Source organism: Micropterus dolomieu, linkage group LG05, assembly GCF_021292245.1.
Source record: "Micropterus dolomieu isolate WLL.071019.BEF.003 ecotype Adirondacks linkage group LG05, ASM2129224v1, whole genome shotgun sequence".
Lineage (NCBI taxonomy): Eukaryota > Metazoa > Chordata > Actinopteri > Centrarchiformes > Centrarchidae > Micropterus > Micropterus dolomieu.
The window spans coordinates 33,028,094-33,042,493 of record NC_060154.1 but is presented as its reverse complement, the minus strand read 5'-3'; the positions used below and the strand labels follow the sequence as shown (position 1 = coordinate 33,042,493).

Here is a 14,400-nt window from a genome sequence, read left to right as displayed (position 1 = left end):
ATTTTTAAGCCGGAAACAATAGAAAAATCCTCAATACAACTAATTGCTTTGATCACTTCCTCTTTATTTGACAGAAAAATAGTTGTATAATCTGCCAGTTGAGATCATTTAAATTCTCTATTTAAGGACACTATACCTTGAAACAAAACAGAAAGGGGCTAAGGGGACAACCTTGTCCGGGGGGCGGCTGTGGCTCAGGAGGTAGAGCGGGTTGGCCGTTAATCGGAAGGTCGGCGGTTCAATCCCTGGCTCCCCCTGGTTGCGTGTCGAAGTGTCCTTGGGCAAGATACTGAACCCCGATTTGCCCCTGGCGGCTGTTCCGCCAGTATATTAATGTGTGTGAATGTTAGTTTCCGTTTGAGCACTTAGGCTCAGTGTATGAATGTGTATGACTGGTGAATGCAGATGTACTGTAAAAGCGCTTTGAGTGGTCGAAAAGACTAGAAAGGCGCTATACAAGTACGGAGCATTTACATTTACATTGTCTTATCCCACGACCAATATCAAATCTAGGGGTACGTTATCGTACCATGTGCTAACTTAACTGAGCTGTTGCACCCTTTATAAAGTGTTTTGGCAGCATTTAGAAATTGGTTTCCAAATCCAAAGCATTTAATGACTAAATTGGTGGCTTATTGTGTCAAATGCTTTATAAAAGTCAACAAATAAAATAAAACTATTGTCCACTATATATTCATTATAATCAATGTCCAGAATTAACCGTATGTTGTTGCATATATTCCTTCCGGGCATGAATCCCAATTGTTCTTCATTGATAATATTATCCAATCCAAGATCAAAGCAAATATATCTTGGCATCATTATTTAATAGACTAATTTGCCTCCAATTCTCAATACTTAATTTATCGTTTGGTTTGGTCAATAAGACCTTGACGCAGAGTAGGTGGTAGCTCCTTTTTCTTAGGCTTCTTCAAATACAGACACTAAAATGGGGCTACGGTCTTAATAAAGACTTTATAAAATTCACTTATCAACCCATCATTCACGGGAGATTTATTTTCTTTAAGAGAGTCAATACATTTTTGTAGCTCTGTTAAACAAATTTTCTGGTCACAGACTGATGTGACTTTAAAACTGTCATCAGTACCCATAATGCTTTTTTCTTTCATGCTTGTGTCTTTAAGAAACAAATCTATATTGCCTTCATTTTCAGAATCAGTAGCATATAATGTCTGATAGAAATTGGCTACATATTGCGAAATTGTACTTTCATCCTGACATTCTATGTTATTGATTCTAAGTTTACAAAGTGATGATCGTTCATAGTTCCTCTTTTCTAGATTAAAAAAGTATTTAGTGCATTTTTCACCTTGTTCTAGCCACTTTCTTCTGGATCTGACAAAGGCACCTCTCTTCCCAAACGGCTGTAATTATGGTGTTTTGTAGTTCAGAGAGTGTTGGCTCCTCGTTTAACGTTAGTTCTTTTTGGTTACCTTAGTCTTTTTAGTTGGTTGTTTCACTGGCATGTTTCTGAGAAGAAGTGCATTCTTCATCATTTTCGGCTTGACAAGCGTAGGAGTGAATTTCTCTTATGTTACGTTTTTCGTTAATAACTGCCACGTCCATATCTTCCAGCCTAAGGAGCTCCTCTTTGCCCGAGTTTTCCATCGTTGGATGTTGTTGTTAGCATAAACTAACGTTAACTCACTCAAATTTAAATGCTCTTCTTGAAGTTCTAAATTTAGAACTTAATGTGTAATCAACGGTGAATTATTAACGGGAAAGGTCTTCTTCAAAGATATCTATCCACTTACTTTGGCAACGAGTGGCTCATTTAAGAAAAGTTTGTGCAGTAATGCCACATTTTTATTAGCATCTCAAAATACGACTAGACGTGCCACCATCTTGAGTCGGCAGCCGGACCCCCGCCATAAATTACACTTTACATTGTCCTGTTATCTGTCAGTGGTCATACTTGATGCACTAGATAGTGATAGTTTTGAGATGTTCTTCCTTTACCTTTGGTATGTAAAATAATGTATCACAGGAGTATAAGACATCATGTAGCACTTGTAAATGTAAATGCTCCGTATTTGTTGTAACACTGATAAATAACTGAGGGAGGGCAGTAAAAATTGTCTTGGGTCCAGTAAGTTTCAAAACCACTGGCCCGGTGGGGCCAGTTGCAAAAAAGTTTAACGTTGAGCCCTGAACCCCAAACCATAATCCCCCCTCTACTAAACTTTACACTTGACACGATGCAGTCAGGCAAGTACCGTTCTCCTGGCAACCGCTTAACCCAGACTCCTCCATCGGATTACCAGACAGAGAAGCGTGACTCTTCACTCCAGAGAACACGTCTCCACTGCTCTGGTGTCCAGTGGTGGCGTGCTTTACACCACTGCATCTGACGCTTTGTAGTGCACTTGGTGATGCTAGGCTTGGATGCAGCTGTGGAAATATATTCCATAAAGCTCTCTATGCACTGTTCTTGAGCTAATCCGAAGGCCACACAATGTTTAGAGGTCTGTAGCTCCGCAGAAAGTTGGCGACTTCTATGCACTGTGCACCTCAGCGTGCGCTAACCCCGCTCTGTGATTTTATGTGACCTACCACTTCGTGGCTGAGTTTCTGTTGTTCCCAATCACTTCCACTTTGTTATATTACCCTAATAGTTGACCGTGGAATATTTAGTAGTGAGGAAATTTCACGAATGGCATTATTGCACAGGTGGCAACCTGTCACGGTACCACACTTGAATTCACTGAGCTCCTGAGAGACAGTCTACATGCCGAGATGCTTGATTTTATACACCTTTGGCCGTGGAAGTGGCCATTGTAAGTGGCTTTGGATAAAGTGACTATTTCCATTTTTGGAGTTCTGTGTGGAATGTCTCAAATATGGCTTTTTTCTCTGCTTTTTTGTGTTGTTCCAATGCAAACGAAAGAAATAAACACGAGGAAACCAAACTTTCTGAAATTTAAATTTAGACAAGTTTTGAATAGTGTCGACTGAAGCCTATGTCTGTACATCCTGCAAAATCAGTCTGTAGAGGTTCAATGACATCAATAAGCTTCAGATTCACGTGTACTTTTATCCAAAGCCACTTACAATTGCTATATGTCAGAGGTCACATGCCTCTGGAGCAACTAAGGGTTAAGTATCTTGCTCAGGGACACATTAGCAGATGTATTGCAGAAGTAATAGAACCCAGGTCTCCTTCACCAAAGGCATGGTTTTTTTTTTTTGCTTTTTATCCACTTATCCATTGTCACCAATCTAATGCACATTTAGATATTAGTGTACACATTCACAATTCCCAGCACACTTAAAAATCTCCATTATCACAATCAAAATCAGTTTAAATATGTCAAGGGTAAAGACTTGTAGTTCTACCTGGTCATTGAGCTGCCTGATGTTCTTCTCTATGTGTGGCAGTAGGCCTCTGAAGGTGAACTCTTGGATGAACTGTCTGATGTGGTCGTGGTCATTCAGGGTCAGACATGCCCCGTGGCTCCCTGCTCCTCCAGCCAGGCTCTCTGGATCTCTTGCACCTTTCTTCAGGTCAGTGCTGATAGCACTGAGGGTGTGCAGGCTCCCCGAGCTGCTTACTGTGTCCAGCTGGAGAGGATGGCTTTCCAGGCTGTTGGACACTCCATCTGGTAGGAAACAGTGTCAAAATAAATCTCACTCACAACATAATGACCTTTCGTCTGCACTCACTTGATGAGAGGTTTTCTTTGTAACAGCAACCAAAAACCCTGTGCAGATGAATCAGGGGATTTGACAGAAAACATTGCTTTCACTCAATGTTGCCAAGACTTTCCTGGAACCATCACCCTATGATTATATAGTGGCATGGGGTACTCAAGTTTTGGTGTTGTAAGGCCAGAAAAGTAATGGACATCCATTTGCCTCATCTTGAATGCCAATCATGTCAAATCAAAAATCCTTCAGTATTGCATGGCTGACATCAAAACATTTGCTAAAAACCTTTGTTAAGGTGTTGGTAGCAATGGTATGTGCATCCGGAAATTGTTAACAGTGCTTCACTTTTTCATCATTTTGTTATGTTACAGCCTTATTCCAAAATGGATGAAATTCATTATTTTCCTCTACAAATAAAAGCCCATAATGACAATCTTTAACAAATTTGTTTGAAATCTTTGCAAATTTATGAAAAATAAAAAATGGAAAAAGCACATGTACATAAGTATTCACAGCTGTTGCTCAATACTTTGTTGAAGCACCTTTGGCACCAATTACTTCTAAAGACTAGCTTCAAGTCTTTTTGAGTATGATGCTACAAGCTTGGCACCCCTATTTTTGGGCAGTTTCTCCCATTCTTCTTTGCAGGACCTCTCAAGCTCCATCAGGTTGGACAGAGAGCGTCGGTGCACAGCCATTTTCAGATCTCTCCAGAGATGTTCAATCGGGTTCAAGTCTGAACAGAGAGCGAGAGACAGGAAGAGGCGTGGCAAAATGGCTCGCTAACGCCCCCTACAGAGCAGCCCCCAGACAAAGTTTCACCTACGTGTATGAAATTTCTGTGGTACGTCTATCATAGCCAGACGTACAAAAAAGCCTCTTGGAGCGATGCCCGACACCCAACAGGAAGTCAGCCATTTTGGATTTAATGGTCATTTTTGGCAATTTACACACTTTGTATTTTAACGAACTCCTAGGGATTTAGTCCGATCAACTTCAAATTTTTGCTGTGCAGTCCAAACCCATTGGTTTGGTCGATTAAAAGTTATTCAAACGATTCCTACAAGTCGACCAGTTTTCCCATGATGTGTAATCGAAAATTGGTGATTTGCCATGAAACAGGAAGTTGTTATAACTTCAGTATACATGCTCACATCTGCACCAAATTTGATAAGTATAACAATAGTCCCGCCCTGAACTCATCCATATGCCAATATTCACTCAATGTCATAGCGCCACCTGCTGGCAACCGGAAATTACAAGTTTTATGCTGTAATGTTAGTACATTACTCCTAGCAGGTTGGACATACCAACTTCAAAACTGTCCCAGAAAACCCTCAACACATTGATGAAGCCATGATGTAAAACTTTCAGTTAATGACGTGGCGGTGGCATGGCGGCGAAGTCCCACTCTTCGCCATGACACATGAAGTTGGTGTAACTTGACTGTACAAGGTCAGATCTGTACCAAATTTTACAAGTTTGATAAAAGTCCTGCCCTTAATCCATGTACAAGACAACATTAACCCATAGTCATAGTGCCACCTACTGACAATAGGAACGATGCAGCCCCGGTGGCACGTTTTATTTACATGTACATAATTTCTGTGGCATGGGTATCATGTTCAGATGTAAAAAAAAAGCCTCTTGGAGCAATGCCCTAAACACTCTCCTAAAGAATTAGTCCGACTGACTTAAGATTTTCCCTGGCTACTCTAAAGTCATTGACGATTAAAAGTTGTACGAACGATGGGTTTTCGTGAAACGGCATGCCCGTGGCGTGGCGTCCAAAATCGATGATTCGCCATGAAAGAGGAAGTTTTAACTTCAGTGTACATACTCACATGTGCACCAAACTTTACATGCTTCATTACAGTCCCGCCCCAAACACATCTACATGTTCAGTTATAGTCGTAGTGCGAAGTGCTGTGTTGTGCCCCAAAGGGGACACAGGAACTGGTGATTAACACGTTTGTGCAGCGTCCGAAGCCGGTGGTAAATTCCCAGCCACACTGTCAGAGTTCCAGAATCTGCAATGTGGCCGCCTAACTACTCGACGCGCTACATGTATGAGGGCCCGCCCAACGCTGCTTGCAGCTTTAATTTAAAATGTTTTGAATGAAATGATAATGCAAGTCAGTCACTGCTGCTAACTCCTTTTCTAACTGTGTAATCTGTGTGTGTACAGTGAATAAAGTAAAAGTATTATTATTATAGGCTACTAATGTTTGTGTCTCCATTCATTTTTAAAAAGTGGATATTTACAAAATCATTAATACAGGTATACATGTTGTATTGCATGTGTGTTCATTTTTACAGATTGTACAGTTTGATAGTCCACATAGTCCAGCAGGGTTCTAGTTACGGTCCGAGCTCTTTTTGTAGCAGTAATATCATGCATCTGTGGGGGTCAGTAATTCATTTACCAACAGCCATTATTTTTAATCACAAATGTACATTATATTAATAAGATAAACGTTTTCCAAACGAACTATGCTGCGCACCACATGAATGTCACTACGACATGATTAATAATTAATATGATACCATAAAGGGCGGATTTGCGGTCTCTCCTTGAGCAGTAGTGTTTGTTGGTTTATTTCAGGCATTTAAAACTTAAACTTTGTTGCAGTATCACACACATCTGGGTCACGTAGTGGGCTGCTGTGTGTGAGAGAAAGTGTAGAACACGTAATGAACAATGAAGTCTTTGTCCAGGTTTCTATTATTTATTTATTAAACCATGCCGGGAACGTCCGTTATACTACAGACTCCCACGAAGCTCAAATTGTAATCCAGTTTCCACAGTTGTCCGTTTTTCCTATTAAATTCAGCTGATAGCAGTAAAATGCCATAGTATATTACTCTTCAAAGGGAAATTATGATGTGTGTGTGTTTCTTTTAAGATGACTGGAAGAGAGGCTAAGTTACACTCTTAATCAACGAGAATGTTTTTCTGTGAATGGATGTGGCTAGCTGTATAGACGGAGTAAACGTCATATTTTGACTAAATTTTTACTAATGATTGAAGTAATATAGTCGGCTTTGTTGCTACATTGGCACATTAAGTGCTAAGTAGAATAGGCTCAAATCAATATGCTATTTTTAAGGAATTAGCCTGCTATTTTCCCGTTACAGTGTTGACTAAATAATTAAATATAAAATCAATGACAAAAACCCTCCCCCTATGTCTACGTGATTAAACTTTATAATTTTTTAATGTGTTTCCTGTCAAATGGCATTTTGTAGTTTTTGCGTGTATTTCCTGTCCTGACTGGCCTGACAGTGGAGGGGGCCTGACAGAGGAGGTCTGCAGCGGAAGTGGCCTGACAGAGGAGGTCTGCAGTTGGACCCTCTTGAAAATTAGCGTGAATGTCACCACAGACACAGAATTAAAAACTCAGGTTTACTGCAATATACAGTATAGAGTATAACCTGTCTAGGCTTAATCAGCATTGTATGAACTTGTTTGGGAAGGGCTTGAATGTCACAGATGTTCATTTATATGTTATGTTATATTATTTAAAAGATAGCTATTAGTTGTCTAAACTAGTGTTACTTTCATCAGACAAAACTAAACGGAATATATTCGACAATGACCTTTTTTCCACCTGACGAAAACGAGACAAAGACGAGGCGGCAACAATGTCCTTAAACACTGACTGGGTCAATATTAACATGCAATATTGTTGACGAAAAATAACGAGACTAAAATGTAATTCATAAAATAAAAATGTTAAAATAAAATCTCTCTTTCTTTTTGTTAGTATAATGAGACAAAATATTACAGGCCATATTTTCTCCTTCTAAATTTTCACTTGAACAGTGTTCATTCAGCTGTATTTCTTTCTTCCTGTGCTTTGAACACTGGTCAGCCAGCAACGCCTGCTGCGTGAGGAAAACGTTAGTGTGGAGGATGCGAACTGTGGTTATAAACACAACACACTAGGGAGAAAGAGGAGCTTAGACCTCAGCTCCCCTAAAAGCATGATTTGGGATATTTTGGGGTCTAAAATATAGACATTTTGCTTTATTGCCATTAATCTCTATATTTCTCTATCATCATGGATCATGTGGAGCGCCAGAGGGAACTATCACAGACCGTATGCATTGGGCATGTTGCTCCGATCTCCTGTCCCTGGTCCGCCCTACTCCCTCTCCAGTACAGGTTGTGTTGCTAGTATGACCAACATGCTGTGAACGGTTCGTGATCGTTCCCCCTGGCTGGATGAATATTACGCATGATCCATGTAGGCCTACTACTGCAGCTGGGGGCTCCCCACAGCACCACGCAACTTCATAAATTCTTCCCTCTCACGGAGAAAAGAAAGGTCAGGTCGCAAACACAGCCGCAGCTGTTGTGTGAAGCATAATTGTAGCAGAATGGCCATATATGATAATAATAATTATTATCATTATTATTATTATTATTATTATAATAAGACATACATGCCTTTCACAGTCAGCTCCAGGTGTACATGCTATTAGTGATTCAGCAGTCAGAATCACAATCATTCAGCAGTGAGAATCACAAAACTGAGCTTCCCCAAAAGCTATGTAGAGTTCACATTCTGATGTGGTATAAGATTTTTTGAAAAAAAAACTTGAACTTGAAGTGGCATATCAAGGCTAACCACCTGGGAATTGAGGTAAGTGAATGTCTCCTTTGCAATAAAAATGAGAACAGAACTAACATTCGAATCATATGTCTATTTTGGTTAGAGCAGACTGACCAAAATGCTAATCAAAATTATTACTTTTTTTATTATTACTAATGAGTCAGAAAAGACTAAAATGATGGTTAATGACTAAAACTAGACTAAAACAGTTTTGATTTTCTTTTGACTAAAATCAGACTAAAATACCCAGACTTTTAGTCAACTATAACTTGACTAAAAAAATAGTATACAGTGGACTAAATGTGACAAAAAACTAGCAAGGACATTTGACACAGGACTAAGGCTAAGACTAAATTTTAAAAATAGCTGACAAAAGTAACACTAGTCTAAACAAGAGGAACGTTAGTATATTTAGGAGCTGTTGAATTGACTGACCTTTCTCTGTTGAGTGAATGCTGTCCACTTCAGCTGCACTGATATTGTTCTCAACAGCAGCACTGTTCACAGTTGGAGCTACATCATCAAGCAAATCCTGCAATAACGGTCAGAAAGTTAACACAAGGCTAATTTTTGTCAGACGAATTCTCTGACTGATTCATGTGTTGTGCTTTCTAGTGACCCTGCCATTACTGATGTGACAGAGTCAAACTGAACAATTGTTAATTGACAGTGAAATCACAGATGTTTGGGTTAATCACTGTTAAATCACAACCGCCCCCTCCCAAAAGATGAAGCTAGTTTGTAGACTTTGGGAGAAAATGTTACTTAAACTGGCATTACTTGTGCTGTAACTAAATTTAAGGAAGTGATTCCATCGGCTTTTTATTCATTGCCCCTGTAAAAAAAAAAAAAAAGAAGATAATAAACCAAAGAGATTAGCTCCGTGGTATGACACAGACACTTGTAAATTAAAGCAAACATCGCGGAAATATGAAAAGATATGGCGTTCCACCAATCTGGAAGAATCTTGTTTAATCTGGCAAGATAGTCTTAAAACTTATAGGAAGGCCCTCCGTGATGCCGAGCATCGTACTACTCTACTTCTATTTATAGAGGGATATAAGCACAACCCCAGATGTCTTTTCCGCAATGTAGCCAGGCTGACAGAGAGTCACAGCTCTATTGAGCCAAGTATTAGGATAGGCCTCAGTAGTGACAACTTCATGAGCTTCTTTAATAAAAAAATAATAATTATTAGAGACAAAATTAACAAAGACTTATCTCTAAACGCAGGAATCATATCAATAGTTTATTAGAGGATTTTCAGTCAGGATTTAGGGTTCATCATAGCAAAGAGACAGCACTGGTGAAAATTACTAACGACCTCCTAATTGCATCAGACAAAGAATTTGTCTCTGTACTGGTTTTATTAGATCTTAGTGCTGCATTCAATACTATTGACCATCAGATCCTAGAGACTGGAACATTTCATTGGCATTAAAGGAACCACTCTAAGCTGGTTTAAGTCTTATTCATCAGATCGATTTCAGTTTGTACATGTTAACAATGAGTCCTCCATGCATGCCAAAGTTAGTCATGGAGTTCCACAAGGATCTGTGCTCGGACCAATCCTGTTCACTTTATATATATGATTCCTTTAAGCAATATTATCAGGAAACACTCCATAAACTTTCACTGTTATGCAGATGATACTCAGTTATATCTATCGACCAAGCCAGATGAAAGTCATCAGTTAGCTAAACTTCAAATGTGCCTTCAGGATGTTTAAACCTGGATGACCTGTAATTTTCTAATGCTAAACTCAGATAAAACTGAAGTTATTGTTCTGGGGCCCAAGCACCTCCGTGATGCATTATTCAAAGATATAGTTTCCTTGGATGGCATCGCCCTGGCCTTCAGCACCACTGTGAGGAATCTGGGAGTTATCTTTGATCAGGACATGTTGTTTAAGTCTCACATTAAGCAAATGTCAAGGACCGCCTTTTTTTCACCTACGTAATATTGCAAAAATTAGGAACATCCCGTCTAAAAATGATGCAGAAAAACTAGTCCATGCATTTGTTACTTCTAGGCTGCATTACTGCAATTCCTTATTATCAGGCTGCTCGAAAAAGTCCATTAAGACTCTTCAGCTGATGCAGAATGCTGCAGAACATGTTCTGACAGGAACCAGGAAAAGAGATCACATTTCTCCTGTCTTAGCTTCTCTGCATTGGCTTCCTATAAAATCCAGAATAGAATTTAAAATCCTTCTTCTCACCTACAAAGCTCTTAATGGTCAGGCACCATCTTATCTTAAAGAGCTCATAGTACCTTACTACCCCACCAGAGCACTGCGCTCCCAGAATGCAGGGTTACTTGTGCTTCCTAGAGTCTCCAAAAGTAGACTAGGAGCCAGAGCGTTCAGCTATCAAGCTCCTCTCCTGTGGAACCAGGTTCCAGTTTGGGTTCAGGAGGCAGACACCATCTCCACATTTAAGAGTAGGCTTAAGACTTTCCTCTTTGATAAAGCTTATACAGTAGTTAGGGCTGGCTCAGGTGAGTCCTGAACCATCCCTTAGTTATGCAGCTATAGGCCCAGACTGCCGGAGGACTTCCCATGATGCACTGAGCTCATCTCTCCTCCTCTTTCTCTCCATTTGTATGCAACGAGACCTTGAGTGTTCTGCCTCTTAAAATGAATTTTTTTTAGTGCTTGCTCATGGTGGGAATTGTTGGGTCTCTGTAAATAATAGCACAGAAAGTACAGTCTAGACCTGCTCTATATGAAAAGCGCAATGAGATAAGTGTCGTGGTGAATTAGCGCTATATAAATAAAATTGAATTACTTGCCAGTGTTTTTAAATAAACAAATTTGAATTTGCTTTTGTTGTAATCAGATGAAATACATGATTATAACATGCAAAATCTGGCAGACTTTCTTGACTGGCTGACTTTTCCCCATTGGCCCTGTTCGCTCTTTAGTGATCCTTTGTCAGAGGCATGTCAATTTTGCTTTCCGTTTTTTCCAAAGTTGAAGATTACTGTTGCCGCAGGGGATGATTTTGGACCATGGTCAGTCACTGCATGTGGTGGAAGCTACAGCGTTTACCTGGTTATGCAGATTATTCCTCTGCAGGTATTGACTCCAGGGGTCTGGAATCTGTTCATCTTCTTCAGCTGAGAAGGTACGAGAGTTCATTTTCAACAGATAGCAGCCTTGAGAACCATACCTCTGTTTCATATCCTCATATACCGAATCTGCCCTGGAGAGGAAGGAGTAACACTGATCAAATACAGCATGACACTTTTTTAATGCAAATTCAACTACAGTAGTTATTTTGGTGTTATAATATTTTAAATCTGTCTGTCTATCATTTGTTCTTTTCATAATCAACTGGGAATCCAAAATCAGAAAATGAAAAAAAAAATGTCATTATTCATTTATAAATCCAATCAAAAAACAAACAGCTTTTGTACTTCAATTGTATACTCAAGTTAAAATTAGGAAATGAAAAAACGGAAGAAGTTTGCCAAATTAACTATCAACAATCAATTTATCAGTACATGCATACAGTGAATCACACTGTTCGCTGCAAATTGAGCTTAATTTTTTATTTTCCAAAAAACAAAAAATGGCACAAACACTGATGTCAAGAAAGTAATGCTAATATTACAAAACTTTAGATGGTGTAATGGTATCTTGTACAGTACAAACTGGCAGATCTGCAGAAATCTATATCTGACCATTGTGAAGTTTCTTTCAGTACCTCTGTTCATCACCCTCACTCATGTCATGCAGTAAGACATAGTACTTGAGCGTGTTGGGGATAAACCACTTGGGGTTAGTGTATTCTCCACTGTGCTGAATCCTGTGCTGCTCCTGGGAAAGTTTGAGGAACTGCTCCACAGGGACTGCCTCAGTGGAGGACACCACCAGCAGGCCTGTCAGGACCAGCATGTCAAGGACACAACTATAAACCATGTGGATCCATCAGAGAAGGGCAGAGACACTCAACCAGGATGGTTTATGGGAGTGGAAGACTACCACTATTACTACTACCACCACTACTTATAGTGTTACATCCTAAATCAACAGGAAATACACCACATTACACAAGTTGTTCAAATAAATGAAAGAATCAGCTTTTCATGTACAGGCCCCCAGTGCCTGGTGAGAGGAGTCTCCCCCCTCTGGGGAAACAGTGATCATGGATGGGGTGAAGAAATTAAGAATATAGTAGAAGATAGATAAATAACTAATAAATTAAATAGTAATAAAATAATATGTTTGTAGTGGTAGTAATAACAGTCCTCATCATCCTAATAGCCTTGATAGTCATCATCGTTATGTTAGTAGTTGTAATTAGTGTGAACTCAGTGCAAATGTTGTGAATCCCATTTTAAGTGTAGTGTACAGAATTTTGAACTGAATGGATGGACAGCTACACCGCCATGTGTTTGGGTTTCTGTTAATCTGATTCTTGTTTTTTATGTTTCCAGTAGAATTTGTAAATGACAGAGTCTAGGGTTTCAAACCACTGTGGTGTAGGTTGGACAGGGGTCAATGAGTTTATTGAGTTTATTTTTGATAGTTTGGTCATTTTTACTGCTGTTGTTCTTCCTATTTAAGAAACAGGTAAATTGTTCCAGCAGATCAAGTTATCAAAGTAGTTTATTTATCATTATACAGTCCCTCCAGGATTTCACGATCGCAGCTATTAAAGCATATTTAACAAATCCCTGTGAATTTAGCGTGATTTGCAATTTCGACCAACAACTGAAAATTTTCCGCAATTTTACCTATTATCGCTGATTCCCGCAAAACGTTGTCATACGTCAGCTTGTCATTTCCTTGTTTACAAGACGCAGCAGACATGTTTGATACCAACGTCTCACATTTGCCAACAAATATAAAAGCAAAGGATGAAGAACAGGAACCACATTGTCTTTACCAAAGCAAGCTGTTGGTTCCTGGTCAGTGCAAGCACTGAAAGAATCAAGGTAAGCTTGTTTAAATATGCAGGGTTAGTGTTAAGGGTAGGGTTAGGCCTGCAAATTTTCCATACCATGGGGGAAAATTGACACAACATTGATTAAATTACTGAATATAATTATTGAATTATCTTACCAACTTATCTTAGTAAGTAAAGGTAATACTACTGTGTGTTAAGCAGAACAGCATCAGTTAATTTCCTTCTGACCTTAGTCAAAGTATTTTCCTATCAACTAAAACTCTGCTGTCTGAGGTTCCTCAGGTCTGATGGCTCTGAGGGGAATTAGCTTAGTTTTGAGAATTATAATTGTTAAGCAAACAGGACACCTATCTTATAAAGTACAGTTTACTGGGCCATTTTGTTTAATACTTTAATGATGTTGAAAGTGGAGATGTCTCCAACCTCTCAAGGTTCTTTCCAAGTCGTTCCTGCCGGTGCTTTGGTCTTTAGCAGCACTGTACCTTCACTTTCATATGGCCTTGCTTGTATCATTTGTCAGTATCCAACACAAGTGACGAGTACTAGCCAATCACAGCACAATAGGGCGGGACTTGTCGAAACTGGCAGGGAAAAAAAAAAATTGATTCAAATTCAGCGAATGAGACGAGAAGAAAGCGGTGTGAGTGACAGGAGGCGTGGCTGTGTGGGCGCTGCAGCGGTCTGTGTATCAGCTTGCTGTCAGGGAGAAGAGAAGCGCATTTTTTAGGATCGATGCTGTGGAAAATGAATATTAAAACTGAAATATTCAAAATTATCATGTATCAAAAAATCTATTTTATATATATACTTTCATTGTATAACGAAATCAAAGTCTGTAGGCCCCTAATGCTACACACAGAACTTAGCAGATAATTTAATATATATTAGAACATAGTGACATATAAAATAAAGCAAATACTCAGTGTTGTATTTTAACAGACCCTGTGACATGAATTGCACCCCACTACTGAACCAGGACACTGCTTATCCTAACTAGAACTTTAAAGAGGTGGTATTATGCTTTTTGGCTTTTCCCCTCTCCTTTATTGATTCCCCTCTCTTTTTTGTGCATGTAACAGGTTTGCAAAGTGAAAAAGCCCAAAGTCCAGCCCAAAGGGAGTTCCCATCTCCCACAGAAAGCTCTGCTCTGAACCGCTTGAAAACAGCTTGTTTGTAGTCCAGCCCTTCACTTCCTT

The 14,400-nt window shown here is 39.4% G+C and overlaps 1 protein-coding gene across 1 annotated transcript in view; it reads right to left on the bottom strand.

The window, feature by feature from the left end:
- trappc8 (trafficking protein particle complex subunit 8) overlaps window positions 1–14,400 on the bottom strand; it is a 106,177-nt gene that overhangs the window by 78,351 nt on the left and 13,426 nt on the right. Inside the window, exons 4-7 of the mRNA XM_046050089.1 lie at window positions 11,999–12,173; window positions 11,341–11,494; window positions 8,724–8,820; window positions 3,358–3,620 (exon numbers count right to left, since the gene is read on the bottom strand). Coding sequence (XP_045906045.1) covers window positions 3,358–3,620; window positions 8,724–8,820; window positions 11,341–11,494; window positions 11,999–12,173 — 689 coding nt within the window. The remainder of the gene's footprint in view (window positions 1–3,357; window positions 3,621–8,723; window positions 8,821–11,340; window positions 11,495–11,998; window positions 12,174–14,400) is intronic.